The sequence below is a fragment of the Girardinichthys multiradiatus genome, chromosome 6 (genome assembly GCF_021462225.1).
Source record: "Girardinichthys multiradiatus isolate DD_20200921_A chromosome 6, DD_fGirMul_XY1, whole genome shotgun sequence".
NCBI lineage: Eukaryota > Metazoa > Chordata > Actinopteri > Cyprinodontiformes > Goodeidae > Girardinichthys > Girardinichthys multiradiatus.
Genome location: NC_061799.1, coordinates 12814797 through 12837888, shown reverse-complemented (window position 1 = coordinate 12837888; position 23092 = coordinate 12814797). Strand labels below are relative to the sequence as shown.

Below are 23092 nucleotides of genomic sequence, written 5' to 3'. Positions count from 1 at the left end.
GACTCTTGAGTACTATAAAAAGTACTCAAAAACTTTCTTGTTTTAAAAGGCCTCTAAATGTTTATTTTCATTGTGTTTTTTATTCATAGACTTCAAACTGGGTTCTCTGTGGCTCGGATCTCCTCTGCATCTGTCCCGGATCCAGGGTGTTGGGTCTGTGGCTCCTCAAACTCACTATTGCATATTTTTATGGAGAAACCTTGTATACACAAGCGCGCTCACACTCAGACCAACAGGTGTTTAGATTCAGGTGTTAACAGATACACAGATGTTCTATGTTGAGCCGCATTTACCTCTAAATACATCTTGCATTCATAAGTACCATGCACTTTTTGGCAAAAAAGATGGTAATATGAACATTTCGGCAGGTGTGGAGTCAAGCAGGGCGTTATCTTGTATTCTCTTCATCCTTCTTTCTTTCCTCCATTCTATTCTCCTTCTCTCCCCTTTTTTTGTCCTCCCTTTCTCTCTTTCGTGCTTCTTTTTTTTTTCCTTTTCATTTCTGTCTCCGTGTCCGTAACAACTGAAATAATCCCAAAGCAGTTACTAATAGTTTCTCTTTATAAATATCAAGCAGAGCTTTAAAGTGTTAGCTGTAATGTTCCACTTGTGAAGTAAATCTGTTGGGCTTTTTATTGGCACTCAGACAACAATTTTCAGCACTATTCTGCAAGACAGGACATGGTAAAAAGAAAAATAATAATTGTACAGTAGCATGAAGAGCGCCAACCCAGTTCATCTCTCCTTCTGCCCTGTGTGGATTTTTTATGTTTCTTGCTGCAACAGACATGGTTCAGACATTTTAAATAATTGTTTCAAAAGTCATCTAGGTTAACCGAAGACTGCTAGTGACTGTGAGTTAGATCCAGTGTGTTGAAGTCTCGAAAAACATGCAGGAAAGTGGACTAAAAACATTGATGATTATCCCCGGCCTGTTTGCTTCAGTATCCCTGCTTTGTTTGCCTCTGCCATTTTCTGAACTGTGTATGAGCTTCTTGTGTGTTTTAAGCTATTTGTTTTCACTAAAAATGGCTTAAAAATATTCCAAAAAGAATCAATAATCAATCCATATAGCTAATATGGCTGCAGATTCAAGATTTTTTAGATAAATTAATAGAGGTGGATGCTTCTTCTATCTGTGTGTATCGTCTAATACAATGATTTGTTTTTCGATTCTATCCACACAACAGTGCAAGTGAAGAAGTACTTCCTTTTCCATTTCAAAATAAGAGTCTTAAACAGCAGCGGTTCTAGCATGAATGGCACCCTTGGCAAGTTCCTTCTTCTGTGCAACTGCTTGCCCCTGACACACAATCAAACACAGACACACATACTTAGTCCATCAATAAAGCCCATTCTGCTAAAACACATAAGCCTTTTATTATGCAACTTATAACATTTACATAAATATATATATATATATATTTAGTTAATCAATGTTAAATCTAATGAGCATATGACAAATAGATCTAGAAATCTAGAAAGAAAGATGTGGAGTGATTTCTAAGGACTGGTGACATTTCTAAACAATATTGTTGAGGAAACTAAGTATCCCTTAATTTCACAAATAAAGATGTCTTAAATCTCTCTGTTCAGCAAAGAATAATCCAGTCCAGGTTTAACCAGTCTCACCATTTTAAATTTTGAACTGCTTTATTTTATTAGCTGTCCAGATTACCTGTTTAATAGCCTTTTGAATCAGCTGTGCATTGGAAGCTCCCAATCAGACAGAAACCTGTTTTGTTTGCCAGACATGTTTTAATAGCCACATTTTATTAGATTGTTAATCTGTCTGCAGGCATTCACTTTTCTGTGAGTGGACAGGAAAAGATCAATAAAAACTTGTTCTGGGTGGAACTAAAATATTTTTTTTTTTGTCAAGTGTTGGTGCTATCCCCCAAGGTCATGCTGCCCTGGGTGGCGAGTCACATTGCAAGAGAGTTGGTGAGACTAACGTCACTTTGATGAGTGGTATAAACTGGTATTAGTAAAACAGGTTCTGCCAAAAAGCTCAAGCAAATTGAGCAAATTGATTCCTACAGCACAACTTGTATTTTAGGATCGTGTGAGATTAGACATTTCTGTAAAGAGGTTGCCAGTGATGTTTTATACCTATATAAGTCTGGCTTGAATATTCTCCCACTTTAATCAATTTCCTCAGACACTGATTCTGTTCATGTGGAAGATCTGTAGCCTCCACTGTAATTCTCTGTGATAAAAGTAGTTGTTAGTTGAAGAGTAAGAGCATATTGAGTGGTTGAACTCTCAAAAAAACCTTGGAAATGGACACTGATTTTCTTCCCAGAATTAAATCACTTTTTCCATGACCAAGGACTACATCCAAACTGAAACATAAGGGAATACCAAAAGATAGAAGATCTTTGAAACATTTGAGACCCTAGGCTGAGATTATTTGCCACTATGCAGAGAAATGTGACATCTGCCATGTGGACTTGGCAATTTATAACTTAACTAGTGACAGTTTTATACATAGAAGGACAAAAACGATGAAATTATTTTTGTGCAGAAGTATGTATACCCAGTACATGCAAAACTATTGACCTAACCCTCATTTCTTTATAGTTTGCTTCCAAAAGCAAGGATTTCTTTTAATCTACTTGTGGATCTTTAGCTAAATTTTCTTCAGTTTCTCTTGGTTCTTTTTACAGTTTTTATTCTTTATTTAAACTCTTTTTAGACAAATGTTTTTTGTTTGCTAAGCCACTGACCTATGAATCATTCATGTGCAAAAACATCTAAAAACCCATCTATATTCAGCTACTGAGTCAGTTTTGTACCAATTTGTAAAACAGACACCTTAGGAAAGAACCAATTTTCAATGGAATCTTCTAGTTCTTTGCTCTTAGTGTCACAAGAAAACACATTTGATCTCATTTCCTGATTTACAAAAACGAAGCCGAGAGTAAATGTTCTATCTGACAGTTCAACAGGTTTCAAAAGGTACTTTTGCAACAACAAGGCAAGTCCCATGCAGCAACCTGAGATTGTGTGTCCATGACAAAGGTTAAGACAACTGTGCAGCTAAAGGTCACATAAGAAGGTGTTAGACATGTAAGAAAACACATTTCTCTAGCAGATGAGGTGTTTAAAAGTCATATATAAAGACTGTGATATCACACTAAATTATGATCAAAAGTTTGGAGAAACATTAAAGAAATATTTAAATAGCTTGGATTTCTTTTTTTGCATTTCATACATATTTGTGCATACATGACTGCCCACATACTGTATGTAAGCAAAGGCACAAGAACATGCATATGCAAGCTGTACAGCTGTGAGCTTTTTTGTGGGGGTAGGAACCTACTTCTCATCTAGAATCTGTGGCAGAACTTTACTGTGAACAAATTATGTTCATAGTAGAGCTGCATTGTGTACCAACTATATACATATTGCAAATAACTGCAATAAATATTTGCTAAATATTTAGGTGTCACACATTTAGGCTCTCTGTGCTAGTAATATATTTGGTGACGCTTTTTGTTTATTGGTGATAAAGTCATTAAGAAACTGATTGCTATATATATTTTGTAATACACCCAATGAAGAAGGACTTTAACAATGTTAATTCGATTATCTATCGCAGTCACATCCTTAGTGCTAACATTCACCAACATTAATGCATATCGCATGTTTTCCTAAGATCATGCAGCTGTAGTTCACAGACACTCGCAATCCAATCTCAATGAGCAAAACTCTCAGTCTTTAAATGTGCAAAAAACATACTCCAGGAGGCTAATCGCAGCAAAAAAGATGATGGAAGTATTGAGTCAGGGGGGCTGAAAACAAATGCACGCCACACGTTTCTGATTTTTATTCTAAAACAACAGCTTGGCACAACAGCTTGGCCTCAGTAGCCATTTAAAACTTTAAATTATGCTTCAGATTAGTAGATAAGGAGAAAGAAATCCACTGAATCTGTCCTGAGGGCTGTGGTGGTTGATACCAAGCACTCTGGAACACTCTTAGACATTTATCATATTCCACACTGCACAACTATAATTAACAGATTCATCAAAGAATGAGTTCAAATGAGAAGGCAAGGCAAACTCCCCTGAAGAACAACTTTTACATCAAAAACAGCTTCATTGATGTTTTTTTTCGAGATTGTGTCCCTTACATAGAGGTGCTTGTAACAAAGTATGTAAAAAGACATTCTTATTTGAAAAGTTTATTTGACATGTACAAGAACATTCCTTGTGCAGGGGACTGCAGAGCAATATGATCAAACAAGCAGTTATTTCAATAAATTGGGAGCTTGCTTTATACCATTTTAAAATAATCCCCAAAGAAGAGTGTGTTTAAATTGTCATGTTTGCCAACAAGGCAACTGAAAATATCCCACATTCATTCAAAACAGCAAATACAATCTGCATGGTAGCCTACTTTTCCTCCGCTATGCTCCTTCCTCCAGGCATAAAGAAATCCCTTAACAACGTTTAAAACTGTGCACACAACAAATTCACTTAATTCCTAAAATCATGTCTTGGAAGGAGAGAAAAAAATTCCATGGTGCAGTGTAAATATAAGCAGAAGAGGAAGGTTATTTTTGTCCTGCTGATGCTGTGTGTAGCCAATACCTGTTTTGCACATTACAATGTAATCCTCTCTTTCTGCTAAATGCCACACGGAATAAGCAGTGCTGACCTTGGGAGACAACAGGGGCAGGATTTGAGGGTGTCTTTTTAAAAGCCCGCCGGCATAATTGAGTAAAGCGGCAAGGTGGCTGGCTTTGATTGTGTCTTTGAAGGCACAATAGTGTGCAGAGTGTGAGGGAACACGGGGGAAAGTGCTAGCAGAAGACCAGGGATCTTACATGGAAGAATGAAGGAATATGTGGGCTGTTAACACACTAAGAAAATCCAGGCATAGGGAGTTAATGAGCTGCGTGTTGCACAGCGTCAGAGAAAACGTTGCAAAGAATCTGGTGGACTGGGAGGCTTTAAAGTAGCCACTGGCGGTGTCAGACTCACCGTCACTCAGACAGAACAAAACAAATTTGGGTATTTTCCTCAAAGAAGCCCTGCGGTCATCAAAGCAGCTCAGTCCAAAACACCATATTTGATGGAGAATCAAGTCTTCCAACAAAGCCTCCGCCCCAGGACACCATTAGTTCAATTTTGGCATTGAAGTCAGTGATGTGTTGGACAAGAAACCTTTATCATAAGCCTGTTCAACTCCTGAGAGTTATTTTCTTGCCTGCACCTGCAGTCTTCATGGCAACAGTGATGTTTACCTCCTGCTGTACCTGGCAGGTAGTTGGACTATATATGAAATGTTAATGTGACAGAGTTTCTACAACATCAGACCATCCTGGATTATTGGACGGTGTATGAGTCTGAGCTCCATGCATGCAGGTATATATATGTAGTTTATTTGTTTGGGTATGTGCTAATGCTTATAAATGGATTTTTGTGAGCAAAAGACTAAAAGGTTATAGGTATTATAAGATGTGGTAGGATAATATACATTTTTATTTCTTCCTACTTTCTTCTAGACTAAACGTTGATATTAAAATTGTTATTAATAGAATGCATATGCATATCATAAAACGATATACCCTTTTCAAATATATACTTTTATGAATCAGGACCTAAAGAAGATTTTACCACAATATAACCTCAGGTCTACACAACACTTTGACCGCTGCCATGATTTACTGAACAAAGATGAAGTGAAAACATGTTTTAGGAAAAAAGTCATGATTCACTTGGTTTTAGAAGCACCTTTTACAGCAACATTTTGAAGTAGTTTTTCTGTGAGTGACTTTATGTGTGTCTCACATTATTGTAGAGGAATTTTGACCCATCCTTGTTTATACAACATTGATTAGGCTCATTATAGTGTGTGGGCATTTGTTTTTTTTTCCCAGGTACCTTAAGGTCCCACCTCAGCATTTCAGTCAGGTTGAGGTCTTGATTTGGACTGGGCCACTGCCACATTTTAATGCTTTTGTTGCAGGACCCAGTTTTGGATAGGCTTTAGCTTTAGTCAGACATATCATCTCACATTTGACTGTAGAATACTTAGGTGTCATTGAGTAACCAAGATGGATTTATTGTCTAAAGCTGTATTTTAACAATCAATATACAAAATTTGTTTACATTTTCATTAATCCATCCAAATATAATCCAATTATATTAGATCGGGTCACAGGGTTGAAGGTCCAAGAGTTGAACCCAAGCAATAATCTGGGACATCTCAAAGTGTTCCCTGGATAGAAAGACCATAGTCACACCAGAAGCTCCCTGTTCTACTCCAATCCCTCCTTCTAGTGAAACATGCTAGAGAGATGCCCAGGAGGCATCCTGATCAAATGCCGAAGTCACCTTAACTGACTCTTTTCGAAGCAGAGAAGCAGCAACTCTACTTTGATCCCCCCTCAGATAAAGGAACCCCTAGTCTTATTTCTATTGCTGGGTCCAGCTGCTTTCAGTAAAAATCTATTGTATATCTCATTACAACAGGGGAGCTCGGAATGCAGATGGGCCAGAAAATTATGAGCTTCACTTTTTGGCTCAGTTCTCTTGTTCTTCACCACTACAGACAGGTAAAACATCCATGTAAGTTTATTGCTGAGACATACTGAAGTCTGTGGTAACCTTAAAACAGGGTTTAGTGAAACTCTTACTCAAATATTACTGTTAGTTCTAATACATATTTTATCAGATCTTTAAAGATGCTAATTAGAATTTAGAATTTTTTTTTATCTCTTGGTTTCATTTGTCTTTACTTATTTGTCTTGTTGTGTCATATCAAAATATAAAAGAAAAATGCCAAAGAAAGCATTCGTGAATTTGATTTATTTACTTAGGTGTTTTGTACGTATGTTCAAACAAACAATGCAAAACAATAGGTTGATAAATTAAGGTCCTGGGTGCAGCAGGCTAAAAAAAGCAACAGGAGTTCAGGTGTTCAGGAAAGGTTTTGGACTGAAGCATGTAGAAAGTTGTGCACAGTAAGAACACACAAACGGCACACAAAAAGACCCCTGCTGACGTTCTTATCAGAACTCCTCTTGTTTTGTGGCAACAGTACCCCCAGGATACCTCTTATCATTATTGTTTCTTGGCAGCTTGTGTTAGTTGTAATGCTTATTCCTGGCACTGATCTTCAGTCAGATCTGAGCACAATGACATGATAGCCAACGTATATTTAAAGTTTCTCAATTAAACATTTAGAGTTACTTAATCCATTACTTTGAACAGTACTGATCGACTTTAAGACAGTATACTTCCCAACCGGTCCATTCCACAGTCTTTTGGGGATACAGTTTAATAAATTATCTGCCTGTTTAACATGTGAAAAGAAGAAGACAGAATTGATTTCTTTTTTTTATATATATAATTTGATTGCACTGTTAATAGAAAGGCAATTAGGCCAGCTCATGTCAAGGCTCTGTCAGAATATGTGATGTAATCTGACAGTACAGCTGCAGATGGAAATAGCTGATTTATGATAGCAGAGGCAAGTTAAATCTATGCCTGAATGTTTGATGAGATGCTTTCCTGCCCTGCAGGATTTTCCTGTGCCTGGCTGCAGCTGTGAAAATCCTGACAAGACCTATGGGTCAAAAAGTTCTGAAAACTCCTCCATTCCTGCTGCAAAGAGAAAACAGCCCTGTGTTTGTTTTCTACTTGCATTTTCTGATAACAGGAACAAAAGAGTTAGCCCAGGCATAACAAAGTAAGTTCACAGTGACTGACAGCTCACTTGGTTCTGTTTGTTTTAATGAGATGATGCCCAACTAGTTTGTTTCTCTAGACCATGATGAATTATTCCCACAAAGTGTGTGAACAAAATGTAAGACACTTAGTGAATTTGTGGAGGTGCAACAATTACTGCCCATGTGCATCCTCGCAAAGAGCACAGTACGTCCAAAAGCAGGCGTTTCCATGTGTTATGCTGTGCTGTCTGTCTGTTTCTGGTAAGTGTTTGATTCTGTGGTGGCTGTTTGAGCCGCTGAATTACTCACTCTGGGTGAAACGAGGAGGGTTGTCGTTGACATCCGTGAGCTTAACAGTAACAGTGGTGGTCCCGGATAATCCTCCCAGGTGCCCCCCCATGTCTTTGGCCTGAAGGACCACTAAGAACTGGTCCTGGGTCTCCCTGTCCATGTCAGGGACCGCTGTGCGTAAAATCCCTGGAAAAAATACATGGAAACACACAAAAGATTAAGGGCCAACAGGAAGTTTTTATGACAAGATTGAAAACAAAACAAAAATGGCCAAGGCTTATCCCTGAGAGGCTAAAAGCCTTTTTGTGTTAAATATCCATAAGTGATTACCCAAAACTGAACCTCCAGCTCTCAAGATGTATTTTTTATCTTTTTAAATGGCATATAATTGTTATATTCACAAATGTCTTTTTATAAGTGTGTTCAGGCCTGTAGCTCAGGATAGTTTTATTCATTTCCATGAAATATGCAACAAAGAGTTAATAGAAAAAAAGTGCACTAGGCAGCTGAGAATGCATCTAAAAGTAGACAAAGATTGAAATTTGGAATGCATGAGCACATAAAGCAACATCCACATAAAATAAAAATAAGTAATAGCAAAGTCTCCAGCTAAAGGAGAAAGATAGTCTAAGTGCAGCTTTTTGGAAACCTTACACACTGGCAACCTAAAAGTGCTAAGTACGTCTCTAATTCATGGCATTGGCAAATGACTGCTTGTGAAAAAAGAAAACGCAATTTGAAACACTATAACTCTGGCAGCATTCTCTGCTCTGATTCAGATTAGCATTATTACTCTGACGTGAACACAAATTTCAGTACAATCCTCCCAACAACTTTGTCATCACAACAGAGCATGATATTAGTAAGCATTGAGTGATTGTGCAAGTCTCACTGTTCTTCACAAAACATCATGATTCCATGTTTTGACTTTAAGTGTTTATGGTACAGTGATATACAGGGGTTGGACAATGAAACTGAAACACCTGGTTTTAGACCACAATAATTTATTAGTATGGTGTAGGGCAATAGCAGCCCGGCCGTGTATATTGACCCTGTGGAGCTCCCGACGGACAGTTCTGGTGGAAACAGGAGAGTTGAGGTGCACATTTAATTCTGCCGTAATTTGGGCAGCCGTGGTTTTATGTTTTTTGGATACAATCCGGGTTAGCACCCGAACATCCCTTTCAGACAGCTTCCTCTTGCGTCCACAGTTAATCCTGTTGGATGTGGTTCGTCCTTCTTGGTGGTATGCTGACATTACCCTGGATACCGTGGCTCTTGATACATCACAAAGACTTGCTGTCTTGGTTACAGATGCGCCAGCAAGACGTGCACCAACAATTTGTCCTCTTTTGAACTCTGGTATGTCACCCATAATGTTGTGTGCATTTCAATATTTTGAGCAAAACTGTGCTCTTACCCTGTTAATTGAACCTTCACACTCTGTTCTTACTGGTGCAATGTGCAATCAATGAAGACTGGCTACCAGGCTGGTCCAATTTAGCCATGAAACCTCCCACACTAAAATGACAGGTGTTTCAGTTTCATTGTCCAACCCCTGTAGCTGTCAAAGCATTATTCTACTCAAACCCCATCAGCCCCTCCATGATTAGTTTAAAGATAACATGCTTGCCCCCTAAGAGTCAGAAAACGTAAGATGAGGTGGATGGAACTGTCAGGTTTAGTTAAAATACTAACCTACAATCACGCTTCAGATGCAGTCAAACACTATGCTTCATCTGGCTCAGACACAGAAAAAAAAACCTAAGCTGAAGCAAAGCAAAAGCCTCAGTGGTCTGGCTGTTTACTCTGTACCAGTGGCGGATGCTGGTCTTTCAAGGAGGGGAAGCTCAATTTCAAGAATGCTGATTCACTGATTTCGCTGTCAATCAAAAAGGGATTCAGCTTCAGACAGATCATCCAATCATCATGCAGAAGCTGAGCATCCGGGCCAGCCGAGGCCAGCCCATTGCCCCATAGACCCCCAGAGACGCTGAGCATCCGATGGGCGGGACAAAGCCCAGCATTTTTGCTTCGCTGTTGAACTCACTGTTTAAAGCACTGTGAAGCTGCAGGAATGAGGGAGAGGAAAGCCGTGTCGTTACCAGCGATAAGAAGCTGATTCTGAACAAAAGTTGAGCGTGTTGTAGCGCATATTTAGTCAATGACATGTACACAACAGTATATATTTGATCACTTATTTTTTGACATTTTAGGGGAAGCTGAGCTTCCCTTGCAGTCTTAGAGCAATTGCCACTGCTCTGTACTCAGTTAGCTATCCTTCAGCTATCCCTCAGCCATGTTTCTTGCATTGATGATTTATTTGTGCCAGCGTTGAGCACTTCATACATTTACTGTTTTACTGCTGGGACACAGCCATTGAACATTTTTATTTTAAAAAGGTACTTTTTAATGAAGACAAGAGTCCATGTAGCATGTACAACAACAGTTCATCAGACACAATGAATCTAAATGACATAGCATCATCCTTATATGATCCTTGCTCCCAGTTAATAGGAAAGAAGTGTCTACAAATGCTTTTCTGTTGTCAAAAAGTGCTTTTAAAATGGCAAACCTACGTTGCAAACAATAGAAAGCTGATTAGAATTGTTTTGTCATTCACACTTTCAATATTAAAAGTTTTTATGGCTCTGAAATGTAATTATATTTGCCCTCATTATCTGTAGTGAGATTTCATTCAACCTAATTTACACTACAATGTGTTTTTACACCTTTTGTACCGCAAGTTTATCACTTTGTCAGACAGAGGCCCAGGCTAATTACCATGGTAATGATTAAAAACCACTCATTTATTTTTTCATGGATCAGCATCATGCCATTAGAAATACTATTACCAGATGTTGTGATCAGGCTTGATGGATTAATGTAATGTAGTAGGTTTGCATTAATGAGTGAGATACTGTAAACTAAAGAATATTCTCTATAAGCATAAAACAGCAAATGCAGCTGGCTAAGGCAGCGTGTCACATTACGTGTTTTGGAGAGAAAATTCTAACGGACAGCTTGACCTTTTATTAATGACTTATTAACATTTATAACAGCACATTTGACAGCCCATTATGAACTGAGAGTGTCATGGCCCCTTTGTTTAAGACTTCATCAAGGCTCCATTTACACGTGTTTGTAACTCATTAATAAAATGTTGTGCATCTGTTTGATTTTCACACCATGTTGCCTACAGCTATAAATGCTAATAATGTTTTCTAAAGGGGTGGAGTTCCGATGCCCTGCAGCTTGTTTTTATAAACTTTATGAACTGTTCTAAAATTATTAGATATATCATCTAACTAGTAAGTTCATTAAAGCTATGCATTAGCTTATAGTTATTTTACATGTATCTCTAGTTTATGCTTGATCTCCCAGTGGATACAATTCTGTTCACCATGGGAATGTAAGTCTTATTAAACTGGGGCATTTAGTAATTTATTTAAACTGTTTTCAGTGTAAAAAAACGATTCAACAAACAAGTTCAATTGATGTCCAAAAAAACAATTTAAAAAAACAACCCCTGGATGCTTAGGTTTTTTCTGGGTTTTCTTGAATAAAGTCAAATTTATAGATACAGACTGAAATACACACATACACCCACTGTGTATGGCTGAATAAATTTTCACCAAGAAAGTTCCACCTTGATTGCATGTCTTTGTAGCCAGTAACAAGCTTCTGGTATTTTTCTGACTTTTCTTGGAAGAATGGATTAATTTCAAATAATTGGTTTCATGGGAAAGACCCAGCTTTCAAGCATAATCCGTCAATTTTAAATAGGGTTAAGGTCAGGACTTTTGGGAGGCTATTCAGGAAGCTTAAATTTAACCTTCTAAAATCTGCTTTGATGTGTTTGGGAACACTGTCCACTTGGAAAACATCATTATGTATACATTTCAATGATCTGACTTAAATGCTCTTGTTTAAACAGGAAGAAATTAGGATGTCTTGGAGCAACCCAAGAACCACCATGGCTCAAGCTGATCATCAATTGGAAAACGGTGGATGACCAATGTCACTGGACAGAGTGACGGGAGTTTAGGTGCACGTTTTAAAAGTGGCACCTTCCAGTTAGACCATAATGTAAAGCATTGACAAGTCTAATACCCTTTTGGATATTAGCTGTATATTGAGAGAAGATAAACATCTCAAAGAACTATTTGACCACAATGGCAAAAAGAACTTTGGAGGAGTCAAGGTAGGCCTCTCAAACTAAAGATTACTATACCAACTATCAAGCATGGTGGTGGCAGCATCATGGTGAGCATCTGTGTACATTATACAAAGGGGTGGCAGTGAATTGTTGCAGCTTTCTTTAAATCAATAGCTATTCAATTGAAACATGAACAATATTGGATGCTCCAATAAGAAGTTTCCAAAACACATATCAAAATGTTTTGGGAATGGAAAAGGTAGGTGAACATTAAGTTTTTGGAATAGTCCCAACCTTAACCCCATTACAATTTATGGCCAATGCTTGAAAGAGGGGTGTGTGACAACAGGCGAAATGACCTCTGACAATTTTATGTGTTCATATATCTAAACAAAATTAGACAACATGTTGCTGATACAAAATATTTATTTGGTTTCTCTACAGATACTTAAGGGACATTATCAAAAGAAGCATTGGAATATATGTCTATATTTAAGTCTCTATCTACAAATTTGAGTGGTTGTGGATTAGATTAGACCCACAACAAATTAAAACCTAATTCTGCTTTTTAAAACTCATTAAGTTGTCTGTAGTAAAATAACTCCACCCAAAAAAAATAACAGTTCAAAGAAATGATTAAAAGCACTTTCATGTCCGTGATGTGTGGACGTAAACTTCTGAGAGCCAATGTATGTCTGCAGCTTTACAAACAGGTTCATAACTGAATCCATTAGTTACAGCTAATAAAACCTATGTGTGTTAGTACCTCATTAGAGAGATATACCACTACTAGATAATGCAGTTATACTTACAGAGAGAACAGGAGCGTGATTTTGTTTGGGCTCCTAATTCATGCAATCACAACTGGCCACTGAGCTGAGCCAGAAAACTGGCTGTGTTCTTAGCTGTTATCTGATCATTACCGAAGGTAATAGAATCATAAAGTACTTGCACAGTAATTGAAGTGTTTTTATTCTATTTGACAGACAAAGTTCCACTTAAGGGTTCACTTTGGCATTTTTTGATGCTCTTCCGAAACCTTTGGCACAGTGTCAAAAAGCACCGTCATCAGGCTGGAGACATGGCAGCTTTTCCTGACATGTTGACAGCTTTTTTGACATTTCGGAGACCCTCAGTTCCATTTGACAGCAACAATATACAACTTCATGTCTTGTTGATGGCTCATAGCGTTCGGACACACAAACACAAATACAGTTCTCATGATAAGTTTACATTCACTCGCTGTGGGCATTAATGTCATACATTCTGTCCTTTTAGCGATTTATTCCAACTGTTCTTTTTTCAGGATGAAATGAACATACAACAAACAGCTTTAATAACTTTTAATAACATTTAATAAAAAAAATGTTGGGTGTGTGGATTTGAGTTCTTTAGTCCAGAGGGTCAATAAACAGGCACCCCCACTGTTACTTCACTAGATGTCCTTTAGTAAACCACATCTTAGGTGCACACTTGTTGTAGCCACCAGAAAGCTTCTGGCGTAATTCTGGCTGAATATGCCACTTTTCTTGGCAGAATTGATCGAGTTCATTAAAACTGGTTGGTATCCTGCTTATTAAGTACTGTCCACAAATTTCTAAATGGGTTCAGGCCAGGGTTTTGGGATGGCTACTACAGAAGCTTAATGTTAGCTCGTTTACCCTCTCAGTTTTCAACCATCTAGCTGTTAAATTGTTGGAACGTTAAAGAGTTTAAAGGACATCCTTAAATCAGCCCCATAACATAATGGTACCACCACCACCCTTGACAGATGGTACAGTGATTTTTAGGTCTAAAAGCATCACCCTGACTCCTGCAAAATTCTTCTTACCACTGTTGCCAAACGGTTCAATGTTTGTTTTGTCTTTTTTCACTTTTATATGAGAAGCTGAACTAATTATCTGAACTTATAAGCGTCTATTTAGAAACGAGGCAATTTTACAGTGGGCACTGTCTCAGTCCATAGTGATGTAAATCTCACCCAACTGTGAAGAGTGACACTGGTCTGTCCAGCAGCTTCCAGTTCATGTCAGGAACATCATTAGTCCCTAAATAAAATGCAACTGAACCTCTTCTCTTGCTTCTCAAATATGTTTTGGCTCTCATCAAGAAGACTTCTTCGGTTATCATGGGTTCCTGGCTTATTGTAGTCGTAGCTGGAATTGAATGGTCCTATAAATGGGTTAGAATGTCACCCATCCATCTATATTTCCAATTAATTATTTGGGTCACAGTCACTTTTCAAATGCTACCTAACTAGGGCAATTTGTGAATTGTTTTATAGGCTTATAACCATTCAAACTTTGAAACATGTGAATTAAACAATTCACATACTTGTTTTTTACAAAGTACTCCAAAAATGACCATGATCCAAAGGACTCATGAGATACACAGTCATGTGACCTAACAGCCCTAATAATGTGATCGTTCCACCTATGTCTTATAAGAAAGGAACTCCCAATCCATGATCCAAACATAAGAAGCCAATTGGATGAGGGCTGAAATTCCTTCAAGAAATAGAGAAGAAATTCAGTTGCCTTCTTTATAAGCACTTAGGAATATCATGTTCTGGATGACTGATAATCTACACCAGTGTAACATCTGAACCAGTACCCTTTCATCCGAGGGTGACTAGGTCAGATGGTTGAAATTTAGATAACAGTTGTTGTTCCAAAAGGTTAATGATCCCAAACACACATCAAAACTGAATTTGGAATTGACAATTTATGCTTCTATAAGGGCCTTTTCAAACCCTATTAAAAAGTTATGGACTATTTCTTAATATCAAAAACTTCTGCTGAAAACACGTGGTAAAATTGGTGCAGAAAAGCAAAACAAGCCCTCACTGTGGAGTTGGCTTTATAAAAAAAAAACAGGAATTTATCCTTTGAGTGAAAGGTGCCTGATAGATTTGGAAATTATGTTTCTAATCTGCGTTTAAAGTCACTTTATTTGCTTTTTAATGATGAAATGCAAACCTAGTGTTTCTGGAAGGCTCCAACAGATGCTTGACATGCGCCTTTCCAAACCCTATTAAAAAGTTATGGACTATTTCTTAAAGTCCTGGTCCATCCCAGGATTTAAAGTTCATGTAAACATTTCATTGGAACTGTAAGCACAGATATAAGAAAATGTTCAAATAGAAGAAAATAATAAATCACTACATGACAAAAGCCAGAGATGCTGATAGAGGTCAAGTTTCATTTTGTGCTCCACACTGTTTAACAGCATGTCAAGACACATTGTTCAACATCGATCACCTCCTCTCTGTAAATGACCTCATTCTGCTACATATGATTGGATGTTGCACATTATGCACTGGCTCCTTGCTGCTCATATGACTCTGCAGCTCAAGGTAAATTACATTCAATGCAGTCTATTGTTGAATGCTAAGAAACGGATTGATGAACAAAGATGAACGTTTTTAAGTTCATGATCTGTATTTGCGAACTAAACAAGAAAACACGAGCAAATTTGCACATTTAAAAACAGCTCTAGAACCAAAGAGATGCAGTGAGAAAGAAAATGGCAGCTAAAAAAGGGAAGAAGATGGCAGATGTGTTCAGAATACTTCAGCATGTCTAACATCACACTGTCATGGCTAATGCACACTGTGTGGCTTTAGGCTTAAAGTCTACATTAGCATTTCAAAAAGAGGCCTAACTCCCATATGTCAAGGCAACCAATTACTGGATAAACATGTTACTAAACAAAAACAAGAGTACTGCCCACCTGTGATCCAGGAGGGCAAACTTAAACGCACATTACAGGAAAACAAAAAACATCCGAAATTTCACTTTGAACTAAATGCTATGTGCTTCCTTGCAGGCTGTTGATTAAAACAACATTTGAAGCATCACACAGAACTTCATCTTTGAGTCAACTGGGCTATGACTCCACTCCGGCATATTGAGCTCAAAAGCAAAAATAAAAAAAATATAGAAAAAATGCATCCTCTGCAGAACTATAAAATTGTTTGCCCTTAGGTGGCACGCGTGCCCTTAGGTGACACAACAGACAGATTCCTTGTCTCTCTTGCAAGCTCTTCGCATTATAGCACACAAATCTTTTCTGAAGCCTGTCATAAAATGTCACTTTTTTATTTTCATGATTCAGAAATAACAACATTAGACTGAAGCTGTGAGTTGTTGAGCTTTTGCGCACCGGGGCAGCGTTAACATATTCATGCAAACCCATTGAAAAGAAGGAGTAGCACAAGGAGAGAGGTGAATGCGAGTGTGTTTAGAGTGATGGTGTTGGGGGTTCAGTAATGAATTTGCAGGTGCTAAGCATGTGGAAACCTAAGCTTGAGTGCCCTTCAAATTCTGAAACAAAATTTTCTCTTTAATAGTTTTACTATGAAAATAATGTTTCTCTCCAATGATGCAGTTTGCTGACATTTAAATAAGATATTGATGTATTTTGGGTAAAGGCTGTATATATTCATGTAAATTCTTAAGACAAAAGCTGTTAAAGTTGCGTAGATGGTGAAAAAAATACCATCTGCTGAAAACTGGTGGTAAATCTGTTGCAGAAACAAACAAAAAGCCCTCGTTGTGGAGTTGCTTAAAAAATGGAATTTATCCTTTTTTTGATTGAGGTGTCTGATAGATTTGAAAATAGTGTTTCCAATCTGTGGGGGGATTAAACACCTCTGAATATAGAAATTCCAAAAACTATGTTCTGTAGAAAATAGAAGTATGTAATCCCAACATTGTTGTAAGACTTCGCAGTGTCGCAACATTTTGCTCAATCTTTTTTCACTTCACTTCATTGTTGTGTTTGTGACTAAAGAACAGTGTCCTTACGTAAAAATAAGTGCAAATCCATCTGCTGGACTTGATGGTCATGTTTGCATTTGCATGTATTTAGTGCAATCTGCTTTGTTAATCTCATGCAGAAATATAGCAAATACTATGTGCAATACAGCTCATATAAAGGAGATAGCACTATTTGATGCTCCCTGTGTGTTTGAAGGAGCACAAGAGGGAAACAAGAAGCAGAACAGACGAATAAGTGTGACAAGAGAGCGCGGGACACAGGGGTGTGAAATGCATTAGATTGAAAGTGCCAGTGAGAAACCCACCTGTGTTTGAACCCTTGCACACACAAGTGCACGAGCGCGAGTCCTCCAGGCCCTATCTGTCCACAAAGGAATATTCTCTGAGCTGCCTCTGTGCACTGATCATCAGTCAAGACTGAATTCATTTGTTTGCTCCTCAACAACTTGGGCATGTTTGATTTTCCGCAGCGTGTGCAGGAGTGTTTGCTTTTCGACATCTGTCCATCCTTTCAGGTTTCTCTGCACCACCTGTGTGTGTTGCAATGCCAGCACGCACACTCACCTGTCTGGGGATCGACGGAGAAGTACTGCTGGCCCTGCACCAGTGTGTACACAAGCTTGGCGCTGTTCCCGTATGTCGGGTCATCAGCATCTGCCGCTGTCACCTGGATTATGGACGTGCCTGCAGGGGAGGACAGACAAGGAGAGACAGAGGAGACAAAGAAAGGAAATGTGATGAAAGGGTAAAAAATAACAAATAAGCAGCGGGGAAGAAAACAAAACAGAGACCCAACTACAACAGCACTTTAATACCATACAAAGCTTGATGTGAGAATTACCTCCAGTTTTCTCTCCGCTCCTTTTTTCAATCTCTTTCCAGCAGCCGTGTGACAAATAGTTCATTTGCCTCGCCACACATATCCTCGTCATCACCCTCCTCTCTCCTGCCAGTCACCTACCTCCCCCTCCCAACCCCTCCATTCTCTCTGTCTCCCTTCATTTCTCTTCATCTCCGTCTCCAATTCCCTCTTGCTCCCTCTCTCAATCAGACCGTCTGTCTCTTCAACTGGCCTCCCTCTCATTCCCTTAAATCTTCTTTCCACGGATCACGGACTGTCAATTTGGCAGGATATCTTTTTTTAAAATTGTAAGCAAAAATAAAAATATATGAATATATGAATGAAAGTAACCAAAGACAATTTGTTGTCTATTTGTATAGGTCTGCGCATCTAGAAAAAGGGTAACCAGAATAATTATTTTCATGGGAAACTCAAGTCAAGGAGGGAATGATGGTGGCAGCTGGTGGTTTATTTCTGATCAAAACCCAGACAAAGCCACAGCGGAATCAATCAGGAGTGTATTTCTATAAGCTAAATGTGTTCACGGTGGAATCAGGACTATAAGATGTGCTCATTACTAGTCCAATTCGCAGTAGGATTGTTCATCTTTATTGTCTTTAACTATTAGAGCAGATGTGTACTGTACTTTTCTGAGGACGTTGTTTGAATTTTGGCAAATGGTGGCCGACTTGTGGATTAGCAATATGCATTTTACACCAAACATTGTAAAATAAAAGCTTCAATTGCTCACTCATTTTTCTCTGTGAGATTGAGTCACTCCGATATGCAATACTGAACTGACAGCCTTTCACTACATAAAGAGCATTCTTGTGTGCTTGATTACACCATATTTGCTAAGTACAGCATTTGTGGTATTTACGATGTCCCCCAAATTTGTATAGTGTGTGTGTAGTCGGACAAACGGTTAAAGGTTTACAGTGTGCTACTACTTAAAGCTAGAGTAAGTTACTTTTGAAGTAACATCCTCATCTCTTTTTTTTTTATTTCTAATGATGGCAATCACCATCTGGAGATGATAGTTCAAGGCTCTATATGCCACGTAATAGTGTTCCCAAGTGGTCCAATACTTGTTAACTGAAATAAATACAGGTTAGACCGCCCTGCCGCTTTAGCATACTGAGGGGAATGCATCTACCTCAGTCTAGATAGATGAACATGAGATTAAATAGCAATATTGAGCCATTGCTACAAAATATTTGTAGTATTTCAGTAAATTCCATAGCAGTGGGGCACATGTCCAATATTTTTGTATTCACTGAACTTTTCATGATGTACAATAAACCTGTGGTAACCTGGCTTAGACAAAGATCACCTTAGCTGTAACACATTGAAAGATGGATATAAAGGTGATGCTTGAAAGATATTTACTTAAAGCTATTTATTTATGCCAATAAAACAAACGATGCATATGCAACAGTTTGAGAGGTAAATTAATTTAATGAGATTTACATTACTTAAAGCCATCGACCCTCCTCCTCCCCACCTCCACCATCTCGCTTCCTAGCTCCTCCTGAGTTCCCTACCTCCTCAGACCTCCACTCCACCACCAGTCGGATCCCAGGGGGAAGACCTCTCTAAATCTATTCATAAGTTGTTCATTCAAGCTCACGTCATTCTCAGTGTTCGTGTCTTCCTCCGGGGTCCGAGCGCCAAAGAAATATTTGTAAATAAACTTCTCTAATTGCCACCAATGTTCCTTTTCATTGTGAGTCTTACAGGATTAAAATATTAGCAGACAGCTCTAAATATTATTTTTGGGAAACTGTACAACTGTATAAAAGTGAGATATTCTGACATCTGTGCTGCACATTTATAGCAAAATGATTACTGACATCGAATTTTCTTCACCTCTGATTTGGACAGATAGGTTTGTGCTCACCTAAAAAAATCACCTAAAAGCAATGGCTGTGGAAAAAAAGAGTTGTAATAAACCTGAATTATACCTATAGTTTATTGTGTGTCCTAACAAATTGTGTGTATGTGTACTGTTAAACATGCTGTGACTATGCATTGAATAATTCAGAGGAAATTATGAAGTTGTAAAAACAATAGCTGCAGAAAAATAAACAAATAGCTCTAAAACAGTTTGACAAAAGTTTCAATAATAAAAGAACATTGGGATTAGAAGCTTAAGGTCAAATCCTGTTTTGATTTTCTATCAATGAGATTACATGTTTACTGATTCTCAAAATGTCCATCTTTAAGTCATCTTTACTCAGTAACAACTTACGCACTGAACCATGTTGTGGTTAACGTGACCTCTTAGTGTAAGCAATGACACATCCAGTCAGACATTGTCAAGCTAAAAATCATTTGATTGTGGAAACTGGTTCAGATTTTCAGTTTACAATGGGACAAAAAAAGGAAATGTACACAATTTTAATATATTAGTACATTCATCTTTCTAAACCATTGCTGGGTGTGATTTCTCTAATTCTTCCATTTACTTGACAACACTACGAGGTGTATATTCTTTGTCACATGATTCTTTACCTGCACTAGTTTTGTTCACAGACTATAACGATTCTGTCTTTGTTTCTAGTCATATTTCAGACAATTTTCATGTAGAATTCATCAATATATCAGTAAGTGGACATGAATGTCTCTGACAGCCCAAAAAAGTCAATCTTTGGATTCAGACAGGATGATGCTGGGGTTGATGCAACAAGTACAAAGCAGAGGCAAACTTATTGGCATGCATCCCGTCAACCATGCTTCACAGCCAGTCACACTTCACAAGGATCAAATATTCACGCTGCCACTCTTCCTACTGGAACGCCTGTTCTTACTTTAAGACATCTATCCTCTGAGGACAAAGACTTGGAATCTAGGAATCCCTAGTTTATATGTATGACAATCTTGGGAGTTTATTGTCAAGGTTAAACTTTAAATGTGAGTCATTCTTCCAGAATGCAGATGCACATCTAGAGAGGCGTTTACAACCAGTCGGGTGAAAACAACACAAAAACCTGAACAGGCAAGCGGGGAAACTGGCTCTGTTCCAGTGACGCTTGCATATATTGTCATATAAGGCTCTTCACCCCAGCCTTCCCCATGAAAATCTCATGTAACACGTCTTTGATAGGATCCTCAACACAGCACTATCTCCTCAGCCATGCTTCCTGGAAAGTGCCTTGGTAAATATTGAATTGCTGAGTAAATATTGAATCCATGATTGACTGTACAACTCAATCTGAAGACTGAGTTTCTGCAAGGAGCAGACGCTCATAAATCAGCTGATGGGATTACTAAATACTGCTCGTCTGCATCACACCTTCTCCCTGGACCCAGCCCCACCAGCATGCTGGCAGGGTCATTATTCTAATCTCAATTAAACAATTCAGCACAAGAGGGACCATGATGTTTAGAGGATAAAAAAACTTTTTAGAGGCAGATGGTGAAGACCTTGCGCCAAATTTCTCTGAGCTAACTACTTTAGGGGTAAATTATATGGAATAATGCCTGTTTTTGTAGCAAATTCAAAAGTTTTCCTAAAAGCAATTCTGCTGGCATTAAAGGCAAAAGTGCTCCTGAGAGTAGAGCCCATTTCAGGGCGCTGAGCCGAGTTTAAATGGAGATTAGAGTATTTTTTGTACATATAAGCCTTTTTGTACAGGCACTGCGCAAACATTTGAATTACAATCTCAGACATCAACTAAATTCACGCTACAACACGGGTGCAAGAATCCACCATTTCTGCCTTTCCCTCTGATTTCATCCCCATTGCAAGAGTTGCTATCAGATTGTGCAGGTTTTTTTTTTTCTGCAGTCGCACATTCATTATCCAGTCACTCTGGCTGGGATGTGCATTATGCTGCTGTCTTCAGGTGAAAATACTTATAGTGCAAAGAAGTAAAGAATCCCTGATCACTTCTTTAATATTTCCCTTATTTGCATTTATTAATATTTCAAATTATGAGTTGGTTTCTCTGTTTTTGTACAATGGTTTCAGTCTCATGTAAGAAGATTGGTTGATTATGTCTATTCTCTAACATGGTGCTTGTTCGTTATTTGCAGGGATTTCACATTTGTATCCTCAGATTAAACATCAAGCCTCAAGTCACTGGTTTTCAAATGTTTTATGGCAAGTACCACCTCACTACCACTACTACCACCATCTTGACAGACATTGTAAAACGTTACTGCAACAGCAGTTGGAATTTTTTTGTTTGTTTTAGTTTGTTTGTTTAATGTCTAATCTGTGAAGGAATAACCAGGAAGTGCTTTTATTTTGAAGAACCACAAATGCCCTTGTAATGGCGTAGTAAACACCTATGCTCACATTGTTCACCACTTTCTTATACAGTGCACTAGAAAGGGTTTGCAGGTTTTTCTGTTGATCTTCTTACAAAGGAAGCCATTTTTTTTTAACTTAATTTTAAACGCTTGTCAGATCTAAACAGTAAACATGTTGCAAGGTACATTATAAACAACAGAATAAAGTGTAAAGTATGTAAGTGAAAGAGAAAATAAAGTGGTTTTACAGTGACTGAATACAATAATGCTTGCTTAACAGTGAGAAATTTAGATGTTGGAAATAAATAAATGCATTTTGTTCTAAAAATTAAATTTAATACATAGATCAGTTTAAGAGAAATCCATGAGGTCCTTATTATGAAGCTACAGCTAGCATGAACAAAATGTTATGAGCCATTAATATCCTATAGCCCAAAACCATTTCTGGCAAAAAAAAAAAAAAAGCTTTTACAAAGTATTGACATCTCTGTGAGAGCTGCAGCCTGTAGATCATGTAGCAGTTTACTTTCACCCCCTGATAATGATATGCAGATGGTCCTTGAGACACAAGTCCCTGACTACAAGTATAAGCCAATTCTGAAGTATTTGTTTTAGAGACTAAAGTGCAACTGCAGTCTAATAATGTGCTCTCTTTCTACCCAGAAGCCAGAATCCAACATGGCTGCCGTGTATATTGAATGTAGTAAAAATATCAACTATTGATTACCATCTGTGCCAGTTTGAATACCTTTAAACCAGTAGCACACAAAGTGCTGTAAATGTTTTTGTGAACATTTGTCTTCAGTGTTTTTAAAGCATCAAAAGAAAAAAACAAACATTATCTGCTTTTATTGCTTATAGTGGTTGACATCACAGCAATTAGTGTAGTCTGTCCCGGACTACACTTGGATTTGCCATCTTGCAAATAGAAATCCCATAATGCCATTCACCGCTTCATTGCCAAAGACAAATTGAATGCAGCTTAAGTCTCAGACTCTAATCAACATCTTTGCTTGTATCACCATCCGAGCAGTGACATCGCCGAGAGGGGGGTATCCAGCTTTTGAGTAGAAGTATTT

General features: G+C 38.1%; 1 protein-coding gene across 3 annotated transcripts in view; it reads right to left on the bottom strand.

Moving 5' to 3' along the window:
* LOC124870076 overlaps window positions 1-23092 on the bottom strand; it is a 260321-nt gene that overhangs the window by 85836 nt on the left and 151393 nt on the right. For all 3 annotated transcript variants that reach the window (XM_047368529.1, XM_047368528.1, XM_047368530.1), the window contains 2 exons: window positions 17480-17599; window positions 7994-8161 (listed from right to left, as the gene is read on the bottom strand). In XM_047368529.1, coding sequence (XP_047224485.1) covers window positions 7994-8161; window positions 17480-17599 — 288 coding nt within the window. The remainder of the gene's footprint in view (window positions 1-7993; window positions 8162-17479; window positions 17600-23092) is intronic.